General features: G+C 45.5%; 1 protein-coding gene across 4 annotated transcripts in view; it reads right to left on the minus strand.

Moving 5' to 3' along the window:
* POLR3GL (RNA polymerase III subunit GL) overlaps positions 1-22360 on the minus strand; it is a 304240-nt gene that overhangs the window by 80707 nt on the left and 201173 nt on the right. The window contains exon 8 of one of the 4 annotated variants that reach the window (XM_069652604.1): positions 3668-3780. The exons of the other annotated variants lie outside the window; for them this stretch is intronic. Within the exon in view, the coding sequence (XP_069508705.1) occupies positions 3673-3780 (108 nt within the window). The 3' untranslated portion in view covers positions 3668-3672. The remainder of the gene's footprint in view (positions 1-3667; positions 3781-22360) is intronic. 4 annotated transcript variants of the gene reach the window in all.

Below are 22360 nucleotides of genomic sequence, written 5' to 3' on the forward strand. Positions count from 1 at the left end.
AACCTATTGTTGAACTTTGAAGGTGAAAATAAGAAATTGTTTATCATAATAGGAGGGGATTTTAATGCTGTGGGCTTAAGTATGACAACGAATATTATGCAACTGAAATCACAGGTATAAGGGAGGCCTCCCTTCCTTATACTAAGGGTGATAACCTAGGGCTACAGTTGATACATTTCATGGCAGCCCACAGGATGGTCATGATTAATGGTCGTGCTTTAGGTACCACATCTCACTTACCCACGTGGTGGGTGAGCTTGAAAAAGGCAACCCTAAATTATATGTTAGTAAATATCTCTAACTGGACCGAATTGTTGAAATGACTGTGTGTCCTTCTGAGTATAGTAACCATGCTCTAATTAAAATAACTATTAAACTCCACGCGACTCCTCTGGAAATTTGTATGGAGGGTTCTCTCCATACAAACATACAGGGTATTCGCTTGTATTGGACAAAACAAAACATACAGACCTTAATTGGGAAATAGGAGCAGTCCTGGTAAACCACCACGAGTTGATACTAGGCCCAATTTTGGACACTGACAATAGAATTGAGGTGATTCGAGATAATTGGGGGCCTAGAGGGAAGAAAAAGTTATTATCCCCCATTACAGATACCTATGATAACAGGATAGCAGAAAGGAAAAGATTGTACAAAAAGGAAGTGAATAATACACTTAAACGTAAGACCCTCATTGGGGTTGACAAGCAAAAATACCCACGGCTGCTTAAGAACAGCTATTGACACTGGATAAGGGAACATAAAAACACCTAGAGAACAAAAAAAAAGTTAAAAATTCTGCCCTCCAGGGACACACAAAAAATCTGGGCCCTGATAAATGGCACCATGAATAGAGCGAACACTGCCCTAATTAATAATGTCACAGCAGGCAAATGGGGAAAAATATATGTTAACAAACTACTCCATTGCATTAGATTCGGAACAGAATTTTCCCAGAGCCAATGACCTGGAAGAGAATACCATAGATGATATTGGGGGACATATTAGAATCCTCAGGAGCACAGGTTCACCGGGACCCTGGCGGCTTGACCAATCTGGTCATCAAAGAGGACCCGGGAATTTGGGCAATAATATTTCATAAGTATTTTAATTAAGCCATGGAAACAAATAAAATCCCAGAATCATGGAAGCGCTCATTGCTGATAGCAACACACAAATCAGGTCCTAGAGATAACCCTGTGAACTCTGGGGGTGTGGCTAACTGCCATGCTGTGAGGACGTGTTTTTACAAGCTCTCCCAAGATCTGACTAAATCAATGCCGAAAAACACATAAATAAGAATCCCATGGCCCAGCGGTGCATATGCAGCAACAACAGACTACGGCCCTAGTAACCCGACCCATACCTGCGGAATGTGCAGCGGCTGAGATTAGTACGAACCCGTGGAGAAGGCAAGCCCGGCCGCCTAAGCGACATCAAGATGGCAGGGAGCTCCAGCTTCGTACACCGCTGACCAGAACTCAGTGGGAAGGTGAAGGAAAGGAAAACAGCAGCAACATGGCACGGCGCCGGTTGTGTGTTCGCCCCAGGTGGTACAGCTGCTGTGGACGCACCGAGGTGCAGACCGTGAGGCTCCGGCTTACAGAGAATCCAGCAACGTCCAACGAGGCAGGAGGATGGAGCCGCTAAGTGGAATAAGTGAGGAAGAACAGACGGAGAAGACGGGAACTGACACCAAGAGGTGCAGCTGCAGCAGAATAAGCGGCGGTAGCCCATGAAACAAGCGAGATGACACGGAAGCAAAGAGATAGCTAATAAGTGAACCTGTACAACGAACTAGCCTCCCAACAAGACGCTCATAATTACAAATAGTGGCACAAGACAGTGGGGGCCATATCAGACCCTTGCAAGCTCAGCTGAGTGGGGCTAAATGGAGACACGAAGTCCCCCCACTCCTGAATCCAGGGCCGGGGAGGTCAAAAGGCTGCACAAATACAGTTACAGGCAGTTTCTGGAATGGGGGACCGAAATTAACATGTACCAGACAGCCCACAAGAAACTGCGTGAACACTCTACTACGCACTTCAGACATCAAGATAGGATACTGCACGCGAAGAACAGAGTGCAGGCCACAGTAAGCTACTTAGCACCTGCAGTACAAAACGGCAATAAACCTGAGCAGTCGCAACACAGGCGATGAAACAGTGATAACTCCGCTTATAGTTACCTATAGCCACGAGATCCATGACAATGTCATCCAAAATGTCTAAACGTAGATCAAAACAACCTACAATTGACTCATTCGCAAGGACAAAGGATATGACAGCACCTGCCTCGTCGTCTGCGCCAGCACAGTCAGATAAGATGGAAAAAATAAATAATGACCAACAAGTGCTGGCAGCGTTAGCTGACCTCAAAACGTCACTGGAGTGCAAGATGGAAGCCATTAGCCTTGACGTCCATCTACTGAGACAAGATGTTGCGAGCACTCTCCGAAAGGACTGGGACGCTGGAGAAGCAAGTGCTGATGAACACGACAAACCTTAAAGACTCCATGAGAGACTTGGTGACAATGCAACAGCAGATAAGAAACCTGGAAATGAGAGTGGAGGATGCAGAAGATAACGTCAGGATTATAGGCCTCCGGAAGGGAGAAGGAGGAACGAACCCCATGAACTTCAAAGAAAATCTGCTGTTGCAGGAGATTGGTCCAGGGAAACGTACACAAGGTTTTACAGTGGAGCACGCGCACAGATCCCTCACCAGCAAACCACCCCCCGCGCCTCCGCAACCCATCATTGCGAGGATCCTGAACTTCAAAGATAGAGAAAAGATTCTGGAACATTTCAGGATGGGAGGCACAATACATAGGGCATCATCAAAAATCACGGCGTACCCGGACTACACACTCCAAGTACAGAAAATAAGAATGCACTTTGTCTCCACCAAGTAGAGACTCCGGGAGCCCAATCTTAAATACATGTTGCTATAGCCGGTAAAGCTGAAGGTCATACAAAAAGGCCTAGCGTTGTTTTTTTGAAACCCCAGAGGACGCGCACAGGTGGATGAACACACAGAAACTTCCATCGAAGGCCGAGGAACAAATGAACGAAGGAACAGGGACTTACTACTAGCAATACCGAGAAGTGGGCACCAGGGTGTTGGGATTCATACAAGTAATCCTCAGAGCAATTTCAGCATTGATGTGTATTGCAGGAACGTACACAACGTAGACTCCCGGACGAGGAGTAAACGTTGTTGAGGAGCGTCCTCCACCCAAGACTACTGGTTTATCGGATACTAATGGTTACCTATCTGCCCACCGCACAACCGGCACCAAAGGACAGGTTAGTCGGTGCAGGGGTGAGAAGCAGGGATGCCTGAGCATGGAGAACATTTCTGGACAACTGTTGGGGGCTTAAGGGAAGTTTGGGGGGCGGTGGGTGGGAACCAGCCGACACTACCACACGAAGTAAGCGAAACCTGGGCGCTAGACGAACAATATGCAGTAAAAACGGTACAAATGGCTGGGGACCTTGAGCCACCTGGAATGTCAGGGGCCTGAACAATTACATTAAACGAAATAGGATTATGTCATATTTACGTCGTAATAAGGTAGACATAGCACTCTTGCAGGAGACACACCCGACCCATGAGAAACAAAATGTTCTAGCTGAAAAATGGGGCGACAGCACGATAGGCTCACCTTACTCAGCGTACGCTAGAGGAGTACTCATATGGATTGCACCCTTGTTGCCCCTTCGAGTACGGCAGACTGTGACGGACAATGAAGGCAGAATGGTCCTCATCCATGGCTTCCTAGAATAGCGAGAGTTGTGTATAATTAACACATATGCCCTGAATCATGACACAGCGGCTTTCTTCAGACTGGGAAAAAAGAAAAGGTTTTGCCTCTTATTATTTCTAATCTGAAATACTGACACCTGCAGCCAGCCCTTTAATTGCAAAGTCATCACACAGCAAGTAGCCCTTTAACCGCGTGGTTAAAGAGCTTCATGCTGCATGCTTTCTTTACAGAGACACGCAGTAGGCAGCCCTTTCACTCAAGGAGCCATGTGATTTAAGGGTTGCCTGCGGGGGTCCACAGGCAACCATTGAACCACGCAGTTCCTTGAATGTGAGAGCTGGAGTGCTCTGATGTCGCACCTTTGGTGCGCCCAGACCCTACTTCTGTTTAAAAGGAGGGGCAGGGTGTACCAAAGGAAATAATGCCAGTGCGCCCCAGAACACCCTTTAGGTGAGGGGGGCACTCATTAGGGGGTGAGGTCTTTAACAAGAGACCTCCCACCCCCATCGATTTAGCATCCCACTTAAAGCACTGAGTTAGAGACAAGTCGCTGTCATCAGCAAAATTAAGAATTAAACAAAAGAAAGAAGTGAGAAGAAAGGTCAAAGCTGTGTGAAAATGGAACTAGTCTTCTGGAGCAAAAAAAGAACTGCCCAGTGAAACTAGTTTTCAGTTATTGGGGCGGGTTCCTGACAACTGCCTCCGCAAATGCGCCTTGGCACCAGCACTTTAATTGAAATGTTTTTGTGCAAAATGCTTAAGTCCTATCCTCTTTGGGGCGGCATCACATAAATCAAAAGAAAGGGGGATTAGAAAGGGGTCGATAAGTAAGAGTGATAGGGTTTGGGGTTTATTTCGCTTTTTGGGGCTTTTTTCCTCTTAAAAAGGTTAGAGGTAGAGGTCCCTGGAACAGGTGATAAAGGGAATGCATTTGGGAATGTATTTTGAAGTATGGCGGAGAACCATGGCGCTATTAGCGCCATGGTTTATGCCGGTAAAATACCGGCACCGCCTTGGCGGAAAGGGAAATTACCGCCCCATTCCAAGGTTGGCGGGCCGGTAATTCCCCCTTCCACCATTGCCCTTCCCCATTCCCCTTTTTGCCCCATAGGGCATAATGGGAATTGGGAAGGCGCTAATTACGTTACCGCAAATTGCGGTACCGTAATTAGCTCCCTGGGTACCTTTGCGGGTTGGTTTTTAACGCCTGCAAAAAGCAGGCGTTAAATCCCCCAACCTGCAAAGGGACCTCGTAGTAAGGCGGTAAGGATTTACCGGTACCGGTATTTTACCGGTACCGGTAAATCCTTACCGCCATCCGTGTAATGAGGCCCAGTGTTACAAATATTATGTTTCTAAATGCGTCTTCTTTGAATTGTCATTATTCCGTTCATATATTTATGCTCTGATCATTTCTGGATCAAGCTATATCTTAAGTATTTGCATTAACACGACAACATATTTATCTTTTGTCACTGCGATATTGTGGTGTGTACTGCCATCTACTGCACTAGAATGGAATTTAATTACATGGCGCACAACGTCTGCCGCTGTAAATCTTACAAATTGGATGTGGGTTGCTGAATGAAGAAGAACTTTTCATTGTTATACAATAGTACAAGTAAGGACGTAGTAACCTCAATTTAATTGAACAAATATAGATGGCTGAGATGACATTTCTTGCTACTTCTGTATGGATGTATACTGAATCCATTCTCATTTTCAAGGAAATATGGTTTCGTACATATTGACAGACAATTCCATTTACAAGCACTTTATGTGCATGCATAATGCTAAATGCAGCACGAAGAAAAATATGAATTGTTCTTAAGGTATTTTTTTTTATTGTATTTGGTTAAAGAAACTTCAACCTTTACAAAAGGAAAAACTTAATTAATACTCAACTTTATCATAATATATACAAATTACATTTAATTCCTTAAGATCAAGTTTGACATGATAGGTTATTTATAACGCGCTTATTACCCAGAGGTTTATAAGCGCGGTCTCGGCGATTGAATCTGTGTTGCTCCGTGTTGTCTTGCTTCCAAGGCGAGCATGTTGCCCCTGAGCTATCCTCCCGAGAAGTTTAAAAACTAAATAAAGGATAAAAACCTTAAAGCCCATAACGCATTACTGGGTAAACATAGACCATAGCAGCCTCGAGTAACGTCTTAAATTGTCCCAGTAAACTGGGGGGCCACGCGTTTCATAATTAGAGCATAATTGTTCTATGCATGGTGCACTTTGTATGACAACAAAGTGCACCATGCATAGAAAAATTGCAACAGCAGTAATTAAAAATGTATTCTACTTGCAAATGTAAACACCTTCAAAAGCCAATCACAGCTATACATGTTGAAGTGGGATAACCCTGTAGGCAATATCACCAAAAGGATTCACCATCTTCAAAAGAAATTTCTTTCACAATACTTGCAAAGAATACAGTGCGCAGTACATGTGTACATGTAGACCAGTGCAATAGCCCAGCAGGTGATTCAATGTATCAAGTTGCTTTGTTTCATTCTTGCAAAACCGACATAAAGCTGCTTCCCCCTTAATCTTAGAACGACGCAATAGAATTTCACCTGTATGGAATAAATTCCATCTAAATCTGCAAAAATCTTCTCCGTAATAACGGTTCAGAAATTCACTCAAATAATGAGCTATAACTCTGTATTTGTGTATTTGTGTATTTCTTATGCTCCCCTTTTAAATGTTGCATGGAGGGATAACCGTGTAACTTGTTTATGGTCTGATACCAATCAAGAACATATAATGATCGCTTTATTACTGCAGGGGAGCTAACCAGATCCAATTTACCTTGCCAATTTCACTCAGAATTGTCTCACAGAAAGCTTCAATACTTACGGGGTATGGTTAGATTTACACTACAAAGCACTCTGCAAATCTTCATATAGTGTATTTACTGGGTGATTTAGGATGCGCCCATAGAATGTCAGCATCCCCTACTTTGCACCAACCTTCAGAGACCCTCGCCCCAACTCAAAGTGGATAGCCGCCCCAGGCACGGTATTAGGGACTCTCAACAACCTCTGCCAGATACGGGCTTACATTTTATCAAAGTGATTCATAGCTTCCGGACAAAGTAACTCTGAACCGTATACATGTTTGGGGGCAGCCTTCCCCTCAAAGAAAATCCTAGCTGCTTTTAATGAACATCTACCATATCTCTGGTTAACTATGGACAATTAGAGGGCCCTCTGCGTAAGCTGTCTCTCCATAAAGGCTTTGTGCGGTCTACTGCACATTGTGATCCCCAAATATACAAAGTTCTCTGCTACTTTTAATTTTTCATTCTGCAACCACCATACATGAGTCGATGTTTTCCTTTTTCTAGTGAACTCGATAACTTTATTTTTTTTTTACAGCATTTATGGACAAGAAATTGGCCTTAGCAAATGTAGAGAATGCACTTAGTAACTGCTAGAGGCCAATAGGAGCACGATTAACCAAAAGGAAGTCCTCCCCACAGGCCATCCACGAAACACCCAATTGGCCAATCTTCGGGGAGCAAAGGAAGGTGCTACCAAATACTCGTCCACATCTGAGACAAATAGGTTAAAGAGGCACGGGCCAATATGCACCCCTGCCTCAAACCAGCATATGTTTGGATATTCCTCTAGAGTTGGCCTTATTGATGCAGTCTTATATGAATCGAGCTATTTTCATGGAGTCTTTTGAGTAGTTTTATTAGACCTTCAGGGATTTCCCACCTGGACAATTTGGACCACAAAACCTTCCTATCGAGACTGTCAAACGCTGCCGACAGATCTATTGAGGCGGCATAGACAGAGTCGTATTTGCCTGACCAAGCTAAGTCCTGCAGACACCTTATAATGGTCCCATTGATGATGGTGCTATGAGATTTTCTGAAGCCAGTCTGGCATTTATTTTAATCGGCCCACTTCAATCGCCAAACTTTCTAGATGTCTTAATAAGAGGGATGAAAAGACCTTTCCCTGCGCGTCCAGGATTGTAATTGGATGATAATGTTTGGGGACGGTCCTCGCACCCCTCTTATAAATACTAATAACATAGGCATTATGCCAGGACGTGGAATGCATGCATACAAAGCAATCTCCTTAAACAGGATAGACAAAACCGAGGACCTTTTTTAATAATTTATTGGAAAGTCCACTAGGACCTGGAGCCCTTAATTTACTGGCCTTCCGAATAACTATATTCACCAAGTCTTGGTCGACATCCAATTGCCAAGTGTTATCATTTACTTTTTTGTCAGCAACACTAAAGGCAACTGAGTTTTTATCACCATCCAATTGTATGACTTCAACAATCCAACCACCTCAGTGTTTGTAAATAAATGGATGTGTCCTCTTGTATTCCATGAGACCACAGTGAGGCAGGAGGGACTACTAAAGATTCCTTGAGGATCCATGCAAGTGTGTTGGGGTCCTGAATTTCCCCTGCTAACCATGTGCAGTCTGCCTCAAAATCTCTTTCGGAACCCACGTGGTGTAAAAATTCGACTCTTCTAGTATTCCCACCATTGTTGCTCACTGATATCAAGACCTCTTTTCCATTATGAGTCTTAAATGATTTTGTGTCATTGTCATAATGGTCACTGTTAATGCTATATTCACTGAACTCAAAGCCCAGCTGGCTGAGTTCAGCCGCCTCATTTATCATCATTTCGTACAGACAATGAGAACTGATGTGCAAAATGCACTTGTTGGTTCTCCGGGGACTGCCAAACCCAACTCTTTCTATGTCATGGGATCTTAATTTTCCCACCTCAGAGAAAATAGACAACACATTAGTTATAATTAGGCAAAGTTGCTTTTGTTCCCGAAACATACTGGTCAGCTGAAGCTTGAGGAGTACATTAGCCTTTTGAGCAGATCTAAATTCAGCATTACTTGGTTTGCAAACGTCTTTCTTCGTATTTCCTCTGTGTGGCAAATTACTACCCCTTTTGGTATTCTCAGATTGTTTGCTCAGAGCGCCTCTTAGTATATTAAATACGGAGGCAATTTTATCTTGATTTTTTTGACGGCTTGCACCCGTTTGTTTTTTATCATATATAACCTCCTTTTGATGTTACTGAGTGAATCTCATTCTCTAGTTACTCGGTAGTTAGTTTCCCACACCACAAGTTTTTCATGAAGTACGCAAACAGCAGAAGAGGAGGTGGTTTGCAGCGTCAAAGATACTTACCTCGTTTCTCTACTGGAATGCAGAATTGGGCAATTTATTACATTACAGTTAGTATGTAAACTGTAATAATTGTCCAGTGCGGGCTCTTTATCACCTCAAAAACAGTGTGCATTCGAACCCCCTGTAAGTTGACATTTTCAAGATTTCCCGGGTCCATACTGACCCGCTTTTTAGGTGAATCGTCAACTACAATAATTGGGTCAGTCTGGACAGCAGTGTTTACACTACAACCGTCAATTACAATTAACAGATCATTTTGTTCAAGTGAAACGAGACCCTTGGCCATAGTACCAGTGTCATTAGTTGTAGTTTGAGTTTCAACTGTACACGAAGGGGCAGGGATTACAATAGGTGTCCCCAATAAAGGGTCTACCTGCCTCAATAGTCTCCTGGATGGTAAGATTTCGAAGGATTTATTTTGGATGAAAATTGTATACAGGGTTTCAATGTCAGATTTTTTGTTTTCTTAATTTGCTTACCCTCCCCCTTTTTTCTGAGCCATTTTGGGCATGGCAACATTGTCTAGCCAAGTATTAATATCCACCTGTTCCGTTTCCTCCTGGTGGCTAGTAGCCTGAGGTATAGCAATAGTATGGTCAACTATATGAGAAACCCCCTGCAATTCAATCTGAATGATGTCAGATGTTAACCGATTGTCATTTGGGAGCTCGGCCAATTAAGCGGTGGCAGGGGAGACATACCCAGATAAGGAGGAGGAGGAGGCAGATGGCACATGTTATTTTGAGTAGTGGCATTGGCTATTGTTTCCACTTTAGGATTAATTTCGCTCAAACTTATATCTCTTATATTGTCATACATTGCAACAATGGCATTAAGAACCAAGTTCAGTGCTGATGTAGATGGAGAAGAAAGCTTAATTCTTTTGCCCATATCCCGAAGGGTATGGTGTCAAGGAGTTCCCCCACCCCCACTAATGGAAGAGGCTGAGAACACTTCTTCTGAATTAGTTAATAGGTCCGTAAGAGCAGTAGGAGTTCCGCAGTTTGATTTAGCTGAAAAGGAATTTGAGTCCTCAGGGTAGATGTCGGAGTCCACCCGAACAGAAATCATATAACTAGATAATTCGAACTGCTGGATAGACTCCGCCAGGTTAAAAATACTTTGGTCATGTGAATGATCCGTTGTTGCCAGGGCACAAGACCTAACAAGTGGTCTAATTTCTGTACTTGGGCCAGATTTTCGGAACAAGTCAATGATTTTATGATTAAAGATAGGAGTGAGCGACATTAAGTCCTGCTGTAGGCTCAGCGTGTTAATTCCAAGACTGCGTACTGTTCTCCCCAAATCGGTATTTGGACTCTTGAGCAAAACATGCTCTCCCGTTTTTATGCCCAAAATTGAGCAAAGGCTCATGATCATTCTGTCCTCTGTGGCTCCCCACAAGTTAGAGCTCCCCGATCGAGGGAGTCCACAGGACCCTCCGACCTGCCGTCCATGAGATCACAGTTGGGGGACTCTCTCGTACCAGTTGTCATATGGCTCCTCAAGGAGGAGCGCCCAATCATAGTTTTTAAAGTCAGTTTGCAAGGGCAAGTGGTGTATCAACCGAGTTCCGAACTCTCAGGCACATTTCACCAAATCGTTCAAAATTCAGTCAAACAAATACAGTACGAAGCAGGCTCCTATTAAACAGTTCTGTAGAATTTGTGGCCTTAGTAAGAGGCCAATCAAGTGCAGACACTGGGCCTCATTACAAGGTAGGCGCTAAGGAATTACCGGCAACGGTAAGGTCACCGGTGCCGGTAATTCCTTAGCGCCCTACTACAGGTCCCTTAGTGGGTCCCGTCCTTAACGCCTGGTCTGACCAGGCGTTAAGGACGAGACCCGCTGAGGGACTACAGAGCTAATAACGGTACCGCAAATTGCGGTACCGTTATTAGCTCCTGCCCCATTCCCATTGAGCCCTATAGGGGCTCAATGGGAATGGGGAATGGTATTTGGAATGGGGACTTACCGGGTCCTCCAGGGTCGGAATGACACGGTAAGTCCCCATACTGCCTACCCGGACCCGGTATGCGGTAAGGGAGTAGCCATGCCGCTAATAGCGGCATGGTTACCTCCTACCGTGTAATGAGGCCTTCTGTTTTTCAAAGGGAGGACTCCAAGCGAAATTGTGACAGCGTCGGCAGAAGTCAATAATGTTTTCGGAGGCTTTCAGGAGTCTGACTTTAAAAGCAACTTAAAACAATACAGAATGCAGCGCGTGCAAGTGCTCCAGTGGATGTCTTCCCCTCATTGACTCCACACGGACTGGAGGCGATGATAACGCAAAAGTCAAAGCAGCGTTAGGGGAGGCACAGGATCAAGCCGGGCCTTACTTGCGTAATAGTATAAACGATAAGATCCAGACCTTTGTTGATTTTTGGAATTATCACACACTGGCGGGGGGTGGGGGTGAGCGGTGAACAGCATCCATAAACAAATAAACAGACCGAACCAATATTGTTGAGTGTGTGGTCTATCTGTGCTGAATCACTGCGGTGAGAACCAATACTATATTTAAATGGTAAAATAAATTAAATTTAATGAATCAGTTTATGGGTTTTAGAATTTGCTGAATGTTCACTATAATAATAATTTTGCATTCATATAGTGCTACAAACCGTTAGGCAAATGACTGCTGCTTATAATTACCCACAGTGTGTGGTGCTCATTTATCGACCTCAGAAGGATGAAAGGCTGAGTTTGGCCCTGCCAGAATTTGAACCTGCGCCGGCAGGATCTGCACGGATGTCAAAGCGAGCACTCTAGTCGCTGTGCTATCTGACTGGCACTAAATTCATTATGTGCAGCGAGCGAGCAACCATCGGCCTTTTCCCCCTACCTAGGCCAGAATAACTCTGTTCAAATCTGCAATAACTGTGAACACAGGGTAAAGACTAACTTGCGCGGAAAACCTCTGCCCCTCTGCTCAGGCCCTCAGAACCTTGGAACCGCAGATGCTTTGCTGCCTCTGCGTCCGGACCTTGAGAGCAAAAACTCACAGGCTCAGAGTCTCTTCAGGTTAGAGGAAAGATACTACTGCTAGTGCTAACACGCACAAACGTGAGCACATCAAGCCGCACGGTCTCTCAGTCCGAAACCACAAGCAGCCGCTTCCGACAAGCTCCTGGTCTAAAGGTAAAAAAGATGGTCGTCTTGGCTAGAGCATACAATAAGATGAAACTGAGTTTTCTGTAGTTGAGCCATAATGGCTGGGCTGTCCAGGATTGATGCACTTGCCTTTCTCATGAATTATGTTATCAATGACAACCATGATGAAGACAACTGGGCTCCTACAGCAAATAGAATGGGATGGGATGGGATGTTCCTCCGACGTATTCCTTATCTTTGATAGATCATCTCCCAGCTTCCTGGCCTCGGAAACATTTTTCAGTAGAGGGCGCTGCACGTCGATGTCCCTCGAGCCGATGTCCCTTGAGCCGATGTCCCTCGACAGCCTCCGTATTGGCGCCGACGTCATCATGCATATAAATAGATAAATAGACTCGCGCAGCGTCCGTTGCTCAGTTCCGTTTTGACATTAACAGTTGTTTCACATGAATTGGTTATTGACCTTGAAGGAGCGTAAGCTGCAACCACAAGGGAAGTATTACTGCTGGGATGGATGGGAGGGGCGATAAGGAATACGTTGGAGGAACATCCCATCGAAAAAGAACGTTACCAGGTAAGAAGTAACTTGTTCTTCTAAGGGATTGTGTCCTCCGACGTATTCCTTATCTTTGATAGACTCCCATAGCAGTGGTGTGTAATTAGAGGTGGGAGTAAAACGCCATGTTTCCTTTTAGGAAAGAACAGAATGTAATACAGCTTTGCCAAACCTAGTCTCTTGACTAGAGGAGGAATCCAGGTTGTAAAATCTTGTGAAGGTATGTGCGGATGACCATGTGGCAGCCGCACATATGTCTCGAACCGGAACCCCTCTTTGGAGGGCCGAGGAGGCAGCGATACCCCTGGTTGAATGAGCCCTAAGATTTTGAGGAGGCTCTTTCCCTGCTAGTTTGTAACATTCCAGAATGGCCAAAATAATCCATCTGGAAATGGTTTTTTTTGTTATCGGTAGTCCCAATTTGTGTCCTGAGTAACCTACGAGCAGTTGGTCTGCTTGCCTAATCCTAGCAAGTCTGCTGATCTAAAAGCTTAAAGCCCGCCTTGGGTCCAGCCTATGTAGCCTTTCTTCCTTTTTCCCCTGATGGGGAGGCGGATAGAATGAAGGTAAGGTAATTTTCTGAGTGATGTGGAATTCAGAAACCACCTTCGGGAGGAAATTAGGCTTCACCTGTAGGACAACTTTGTCTTTATGAAAAATTGTATGAGGGGGTTTACAAGATAGAGCTTGTAATTCGCTCACCCTTCTAGCAGATGTTAAAGCCACTAATAAGACAGTTTTAAGGGTGAGAAATCTTAGCAAACAAGAGTGGAGTGGTTCGAAAGGAGTACACATCAGGAAATTTAAGACTAAATTTAAGTCCCATAAAGGAACCTGGAACGGTCTTGGAGGGTAGACATTAGTTAATCCCTTTAGAAATTGTATTACTAAGGGCAATTTGAAATACGATGGCTCCTCTGCAGTGGGCTTTAAGATCGATAGCCCTGCGAGATAGCCCTTGATAGTGCCAACTTGAAGGCCTGAATTTGCCAAGTAGAGTAGAAAGGATAACACTGTTGGTGTACCACATGAAAAGGGGTCGATATTCTCTTCTCTACACCAGCTGCAAAATTTGTTCCAACGGCAGCGGTATAAAGACTTTGTTGCTGGCCTTCTGGCCGAGAGCAACTCGTCCATGACGTCATCAGGGAGGTCCCAATCCTTGTATCTCAACCTTTCAGAAGCCAGGCGTGAAGGTTGAGGGTTCTGATGTCTGGATGGAGAACCTGACCTCCCTTCTGTGAGAGAAGATTCTCCTTGAGTGGAAGACGAATTGGAGGGCAGATGGACATGTCCAGAAGATCCGGGTACCACGTTCGCCTGGCCCAGTCTGGGGCAATTAGGATCATGGTCCTCTGGAATCTTCTCAACCTCCTGATCATTTGAGGAATGACAGGGACTGGTTGAAACGCATACAGGAGTGGAAACTCCCAGTCCACTACGAACGCGTCCCCTAGAGCTCCTCTCGGGGGAAAATCGCTTGAACAAAACAGATCGCACTTCCTGTTGGTACTGGTGGCGAACAGATCCACTTGAGGGGTTCCCCAAAGGGCGAAGATCTCCTGAAGGACTTCCTGAGCTAGTTCCCACTCGTGGGAGACTGTGCTCTGCCTGCTCAGAGCATCCGCCGCCATGTTCTTCTCTCCGGCTAGGTGAACTGCCGATAGAGAGATTCCTTCTTGAATACCCAAAACCAGAGCTGCATCGCCTCTCTGCACAGTGGCAGTGATCCTACGCCTCCTCTTTTGTTGAGGTAGTGCATGGCCACTGTGTTGTCCGTCATTATCAGGACATTTTTCCCCTGTACAGATGGCAGAAAAGCTTTCAGCGCTAATCTGATTGCTCTCAGCTCTAACAGGTTGACATGTAGTCTGGACTCTGATGGAGACCAACGACTGCTGATGGTCAAGTCGTTGGTATGGGCTCCCTACCCCGTGAGTGAGGCATCTGTGACTACTGTTATCTCCGGCCATGGTTGCCAAAACAGTTCTCCCTTCAAGATGTTTTTCTGGCAGGCCCACCATTGAAGGTCTCGAGCCACCTTGTCCGGAACCTGAAGGAGGTCTGTCATTCTCCCTGAGAATTGCGACCACTGAGTTCTCAGTGCCCACTGAAGAGATCTCATTCTCAGGCGAGCCTCTGGCACAAGGAAGATGCAGGATGCCATGAGGCCTAGCAACCTCAAAAAGTCGAAGGCTGGGAGACAGGCATTTTGAAACTTGGTGACCATCTGCAGAATATCTTGAGCCCTCACCTCTGGTGGCAAGGCTTTTCCCAGGGAAGTGTCCAGGACCGCTCCAATGAACTGGAGTCTCTGTGATGGTATCATCTGTGACTTCTTTAAATTGAGGGAGAAGCCCAGTTTGTGAAAGAAGTGGCAGGCATAATCTAGCTGAATCTGAGCTTGTTCTGGAGATACAGCTCTGATCAGCCAATCGTCCAGGTAGGGGTAGACGTGAATCCCTTCCCTCCTTAGACTTGCAGCCACTACCGACATTAGCTTGGTGAAGACCCTCAGGGCGGAGGTCAGCCCAAATGGCAGAACTCGAAATTGATAATGAGAGCCGCCAATTGCGAACCTCAGGTATTTCCTGTGTTTGAGATAGATTGGCACATGGAAATAAGCATCCTGGAGGTCCAGAGATACCAGCCAGTCCTAGAGATGGAGGGCCTTAAGGATCTGAGAGAGAGTTCCCATCTTGAACTTGTCCTTCCTGAGGAACTTGTTCAATTCTCGTAAGTCCAAGATAGGTCTCAGTCCTCTGTCTTTCTTCGGTATGAGAAAGTAGGGGGAGTACCAGCCCTTGTTCCTCTCCGCTACAGGTACCGGTTCTATGGCACCTTTCCCTAGCAGGTCTACAATTTCCTGCAAGAGGAGCGGATCTGGAACTTTCAGAGAGCTGTTCCCCGGTGGATGACTCTGAGGGATGCGTAGAAAAGGCAGGCAGTAACCTTGGGCATCTGTTTCCAATGCCCAAGCATCTGACGTAATAGCCTGCCATTCCGTCAGATGTTGAGTTAACCTGACCCCTACTGGTGTCTTGTGAGGAGAGTCCTCAGAGCGGTTTGGAGGCGGCTGATGCAGATGCCGAGGGTAAAAATACAAAAGCCGAGCTGCTGCTGCGGCTTTTGTATTTTTACCCTGCCCACCTCGGGTGAATTTTTTCTGACCCCTTTGAACCGGCTGTCCTCTGCCTCTTCCGAATGCGGAATAGAAGAGAAAGGACTTACCTCTCCAAGAGGTTCCTGAGGGGCGATATGGTGTCTGACGGATTGGAGCTCCCAGGGATTTTGCTGCTGCTTTAGATGTTTGTAGTTTTTCTAAACTGTCATCCGCCTTCTTACCAAACAAAGAAGAGCCGTCAAAGGGCATATTCAAAAGTCTGCTCTGCACATCTGGAGCAAAACCAGACTTCCGCAACCAAGCAAATCTCTGGGTTGTTGTACTTGCCGCCATGGCCCTGCTGATGCTGTCAGCAGAATCGATGCCAGTTTGAAGGGATTCGCACATAGCGTGTTTACCAACCTTGATGATGTTTAGGAACGCTTCCCTTTCTTTTCCCTCCGGGAGGCAGTCAGCCGCTGAAGAAGCACACTCCCAAAGTGTAAGGCTGAACCTTGCGAGCGTACAAGTAGCATTGATGGATTTCAGCGCCATGCTACATGCAGAAAAGACTTTTTTGGCCATAGAGTCATATCTCTTATCATCCCAGTCCTGTGGAACAGTAGGGTAAGCTGATTTACTACCTGATGAAGTAGCTGCCTGAACAACCAGACTCTCCGGAGTTGGGTGTTTGGATAAATATTCAGGGTCAGCAGAAGACACCCTATATTTAGCTGATAATTTTTTGTTAACCGCCGGGATTACCTCAGGTGTTTCCCAGTTTGCCAATATTCTCCTTTGTAATGCCGCATGAAATGGCATCACATGATGCTCCTGTGGACCTTTGACCAAGATGTCTGTGAGGTCGTCTTGCTGAAAAGCAGGTGAGGGTGTGGACCACCCCATAAACTCTATTATCCTTGCCATCAAGGTTCTATAAGGGGTTTCAGCATGTTCCCCTGGGTCTGGTCTGGCAAATTCCACTTCTAGGGAAGTGTCCAACCCACTTGCTTCCTGTAAGGATTCTTGGAGGTCTTTCAACCTACCTTCCTCAGAGGTAAATTCCTCTGGTACAGGGGTTGCAGATCCCTGCAACTCAAAAGGTCTTTCCTGATCCGAATCCTCCCTTTCTTCATAAATAGATGATAAGACTCTGGTGTGATCAGGTCTTGAAAATCGTATAAATCCCATTTCCAGAGCAGAAGGGGCCAAATTCGTCATGATTGGCTGAGAAAACGTCGACGTCGTCGACGCGGACGTTAAAGGCTTCGAAGCCATCGAAAAAGGCGTCGAGAAAGGTGGTAGAGGCCTCGATGAACTTGAGAGTATCGGAATCCTACTCGAGGTTGTCAACGACATTCTCGTGATCGAGGCTCTGGGTATGGCCACTGGCTGAGAGGTGGGCGTGGGTTTGTCCTTTCTCAGCGTTGAAGTCGGCATCGAAGACGCCGATCTATGCGTAGAAGGGATCTTCAACGACGGCATCGAAGACGCGACTTTGCCTTTACTCGAGGGTTCGTGACGCTCTCGAGTGGCTTCTTTCGCCGGGTGCTGCGACTCGCGGTGTTTTGATTTTTTGGGTCTTTCAACCAGGGTATCACCCTCAGCAGTCTTCGAGGGGGTCGAGGCCGCTTTCTCGAAGACGCTCAGCATCATTTTCCTAAATTCCTCCCACTCAGCCTGAGAACTATGTTTTGTGGGGCAGGAGACCCTTTTTTGGGAAATGGAAGAAGAAGAAGATGAGGAAGGGGATCTTCAACGTCTCTTCTTTGAATGCTTAGATCTCGAAGAGTGATGGTAACTGGTTCGAGACCTAGAACGAGAATGTCTTTTGTGATGGCGAAGAGATGAATGTCTCGACTCCGCCGAGGAAACTTTCGAAGAAGTTTTAACTGCCTTACCTCTCTCGAGCTTCCCCTTACGCTCCTTCAAGGCTTTCGCCGTCATGGACATGCAGTCCTCGCTCTCCGAACAATGGTGCTCGATTCCCAGGCACCACAAACAGATCCTGTGAGGATCCGTCAACAACATTTTCTTTCCACAGTCTTGAAATTTTTTGAAGCCCGACTGTGGAGTCGTCGGTTCGGACGAGGAAGCCATCGAGTACGAGTCGGTATTCACGAGGAATAATGAACTATATTTGACTGAAGAACTGAGCAACGATATTCCGAGACCCCACGAAGCACGGAAAAACTGAACTGAGCAACGGACGCTGCGCGAGTCTATTTATACGCGTGATGATGTCGGCGCCGATATGGAGGCTGTCGAGGGACATCGGCTCGAGGGACGTCGACGCGCAGCGCCCTCTACTGAAAATGTTTTCCGAGGCCAGCAAGCTGGGAGATGATATATCAAAGATAAGGAATACGTCGGAGGACACAATCCCTTCGAAGTGCAACCTTTGATAAAGACTTGTAGATATGTCACTGAGATAAGCAACACTATGGAGCTCATTTTATATGAGCCTGTAATGTGGGAGCAGGGAACAGTTACATGTAGAGTTACACGGAGGCGGGACCCCCCTGCCGAATGTTCATTATTTGCATGGCAGAGTGCAAAACGTGAGAGCAAAAGGGCGGCGTACTAGCATGTTGACCTACAGCATTTGTGCCAGCATGAAAATGCCTATCGGCGCAAATGCTGGAGAATTTGTATGAAGGAGAGGAAGGGAGCAGCGGAAACACAAGTTGCGTTTCACCCCTCCACTTTGTGTACAAATGAATGACAATGAGCCATGACGTTAACGTATGTCGTAAAAGCCTTATGCAAGGCTTGTATGCCATGCCATGCAGAGCATTCCTGAATGTAATTAATAAGTATGGTAACCCAGCTAAAGAATAAACTGCGGCCCAATCTGAAGTCCCTAAAATATTGACAATTGACACAAAGAAGCTGAATAGAAAATGAGACATGGGACATGACAGATCGCTGCCCACCTGAATGCATTTGTTGCAAGTACTACCTTTGTTTCTTTAATCACCATGACAGTATGGGATTTTGGTGAAAAAATAAGTAAACTGGTGTTATTGGGTCTTACAGTTTGTATCTTTAGTTGAGTGGAGGTATCAGAAGTTGGTTTGAACAATACCGCAGCACAAAGGTCAAAGCATAACACATGCAATCCCATTTCTGGTTGCTTTACATATAGAAGAATATGAAGGAAGGGGCAGGCACATGAACCATTGGGCGTGAGCATGTTGGTAAGGGAACCAAAGGGAGCCCAAAACCAGCCAAAGGGAACCCAGAACCAGCCAGGGTGTGGGGGGTGGCGTGCGGTTTGAGGGACAGAGAGCCTAGGGGGTCCGGGTCCTGCCCCAGGATGAAGGGTGTAAGAGGAATAGGAAGAGAAGGGTGCCCAGGACCAGCCAGATGATGGAAGGGACAGGGCACCCGGTTGCAAAGGAAGTCCAGAATAAGTCTGGATGTAAACGGGGGAGAAGGAAGCCAGAAACTAGCCAGCCCACTCAAAAGCAGTCACGTGGTCATACCAGTAGTTTCAGTAGACAGCAAACATCTTTTAGGGAATCCTACTAGATGGCTAGGAGGGTGAGCCAGGCATACAGATTTATACAGTGTGATGGCTACCATTTTCATGCCCTCCTTCCACTTAGGAGCCTGCAAGAAATGGGTGGGAGCTGGTTGAAGTAATAAGTTAGTAGGAGGAGCGGAAATGGCAGCGTTGAAGGATGTAGATCAAATGATACAGGGATCTGTGTGCAGGTATGTCTTTAGGTTTTTTTGGAGGTGGAGTTTCTATTGTGACCTGGAAATGTCTGTGGTGGATACATTTCACATCAAGAGTGAATTTGTGATGACACCATGTTGGGTTTGTTGAATCCTGCACCCTCTCACCAAAAATTCAAAATGGGAAAACAGGCAGCAAAGGTAAAGACAAGGTTTATTTCCATACATCTGTGCAGAAATGGGTTGGGAAACCGGCAAACTATCCCCCTGTTGAAATTGTGTACCCGAAGTACAGAAACCTCAGGGTTTTTAAAGGGTGATACACAATGAGCATTATAGAGAAAGTTAACACGATACATTTAGGGATCTACTAGGTTACCTTGATTTTAATTTTTGCCGAATGACATTTTGCAGAATTGTTTGGGGCCGATTGTTTTATATTATTTTACCGCAAAATGCAGGGGGAGACCCCCTGCACCAACACCCCATGAAACCACAAACCCTTCTACCCCTTTATATACCATTCCCTAACTTACCACATAAAGATTTGTGGTAAAAAGGGTGGTAAAACAAATCGGCCACAAAATATTGGACAAAATGCCATTCGGCAAAAGTGAAGATGCCACGTATAGTAGTTGGTCGCCTTAATAATGACTTTTCTAAAAGTACATCTTTCAACCTTGGAGGGAATGGCTTTACAGCACAACTTGTACCCTGTACAGTTCTGCTAGGCCTAAACACATGCTACAGACGGCCGGCTGCTGGTGCATCTTTCCACAACATGTAACAGTGACTAACTCAGCAACTAGAGCCCATGCGATTCTCCATTCCAGGTCCTAGGCACTACATCCTGCCTTAACTGATGTTGTCTGCCCTCGTCAAAGCCTGACTTAACATATGTACTTGTTACATATGTTTTGTCAGTCTTCCGTTGTTTGCGCGCACTGAGGCCTGTGGGCTTGTGGCGTGATGGACTAAAAATTCTAAACAAATAAATGAAGAAACAAAGAAATACTGCCTTATATGGCCCTGGATGCGTGCAAACCAAACAGATGTTTTCTGCGCCACCTCCCTAATCACTGCTTCGGTCCACCACGTCACCTCTAAATATGGTTGTGGCTCAGCTCAGACTATGGCTCATGCACGTCTAGGAATGTATACAGAAATAAAATACTGCTGACCTTCACTGATTCATGGATGCATGGATGCATGACATGTGCATTGAGACTGTGGTCTAGAGCGTTTACATGGAGTGTTTCAGTGTTACGCTGGGAAGGGGGGATTTGATGACAGATTGGGTGGCTGGAAGATTAGTTAGAAGTTAATAATGGCCTTGTGCAAGGCACTACCATGGGTGTCTTCCATCTCTCTGGTCAAACAGTGCATAATTAACGGAACTGTGAATGAATCAATTACAAAATGGTACACATTTGGCAGATGTACACTTTGAAAATAGGTATTACATACCATTGCATGGAGAATCCATACATATCAGTAGAGTGTAGAAGTATATTCTCTAGTTTCACTTTTCAACATGGTAAAGCTGTGATTGCAAAATTGTGTGTTTGTCTGCGGCAGTTGATTGAACATGGTGCCTGCCTGGCCACATTGCATCGTCACTATGTAAGGCAAGGCGATTCTGTTTTGGGAATATCTGGGAGGTGACAATGGGGAGGGACCATGCAAACTGACTATAATTTACGGCTCCTAAGTTTTTGCTCTGGGATAACATGACCCATAATAGCGTGACTCAGCCTAACATCGCATAATAAAGTCTAACAAATGGCATCAAGGTGCAGACACAGGGGTTACAAAAATGTAATCCGAATAAAAAGCGGTATTGCAATTTGAAGTTGGTTGGTAGGGGACAGCCCACCCCCGGAAGTAGTAATCTGGGATGTAAAGGTTGATGGGCAAAGGATATACTTAGCGAATGCTGTGGTTAGAGGTCAATCACAGTTTGTTAGTGACCAGGAGCAATAAGTACAGTAGATGTTAAGGATTTACAGGGGATACAAAAAATAATAGTGACATCTTGTAAGTACAAATATCTCTGTAGCTATTTCTGTAGTCTATATTTTCACAAAGAAACCTTTTATATTACACTCCACGGACACCATGGGGATAGCTTGCACAGTATAAATGACGATTACATTTACTTAGATGGTTCAGCTTTTCTTCTTTCTAAGCTGTCCAGATGATGTGCTTATATCCAGCCCTACAGATGAGGTGTGTATCTGCCACTTTCACTCCCTAATAATAGGCAAATAATCACAATAAAAAGATAGGGAGTAAAAATGCTTATAACAAATAATAGGATCAGACATGTGGAACTGTATGCCCCTGCTTACACCTACAGAGCTTAATGGATATGTGTGGGTGAGTAGTGCATAGGAAGAAAGAACAAGTTACTCTCTTACCTGGTAACGTTCTTTCGATGGGATGGTCCGACGACGTATTCCATAACTTTACAGTAATCACCACAGCTGTGCTGCTTCGGAAAATCTTCGGCGTCTGTGTCCTGCGTCGATGACGTAGATACGCCGCCCTCGAGGACCTCCTCCGACGGCCGACGTCACTGGATGTTATAAGTAGGACGCACGACGCCCGTAGCCTCAGTTGTAGTTTTTTCCCAGAACGTGTGCCACCAGTCTTCTGCCAGTTTGACACACAAAGCCTTGCGGAAATGTAAGCTGCAACCGCATAAGAAATTCTGTAGCGGGGAAGGTAGGGAGGGAGCGATATGGAATACGTCGTCGGACCATCCCATCGAAAGAACGTTACCAGGTAAGAGAGTAACTTGTTCTTCGAGGGGATTGGGTCCTCCGACGTATTCCATATCTATGACAGACTCCCAAAGCAGTACCAATGCACAGAGGTGGGAAAAGAATTTAGAAAACAGAATTTTAGCATTCCCAATCAAATTGCGGAGTAA

This window comes from Ambystoma mexicanum, chromosome 1p (genome assembly GCF_040938575.1).
Source record: "Ambystoma mexicanum isolate Mex_15411 chromosome 1p, UKY_AmexF1_1, whole genome shotgun sequence".
Taxonomy (NCBI): Eukaryota; Metazoa; Chordata; class Amphibia; order Caudata; family Ambystomatidae; genus Ambystoma; species Ambystoma mexicanum.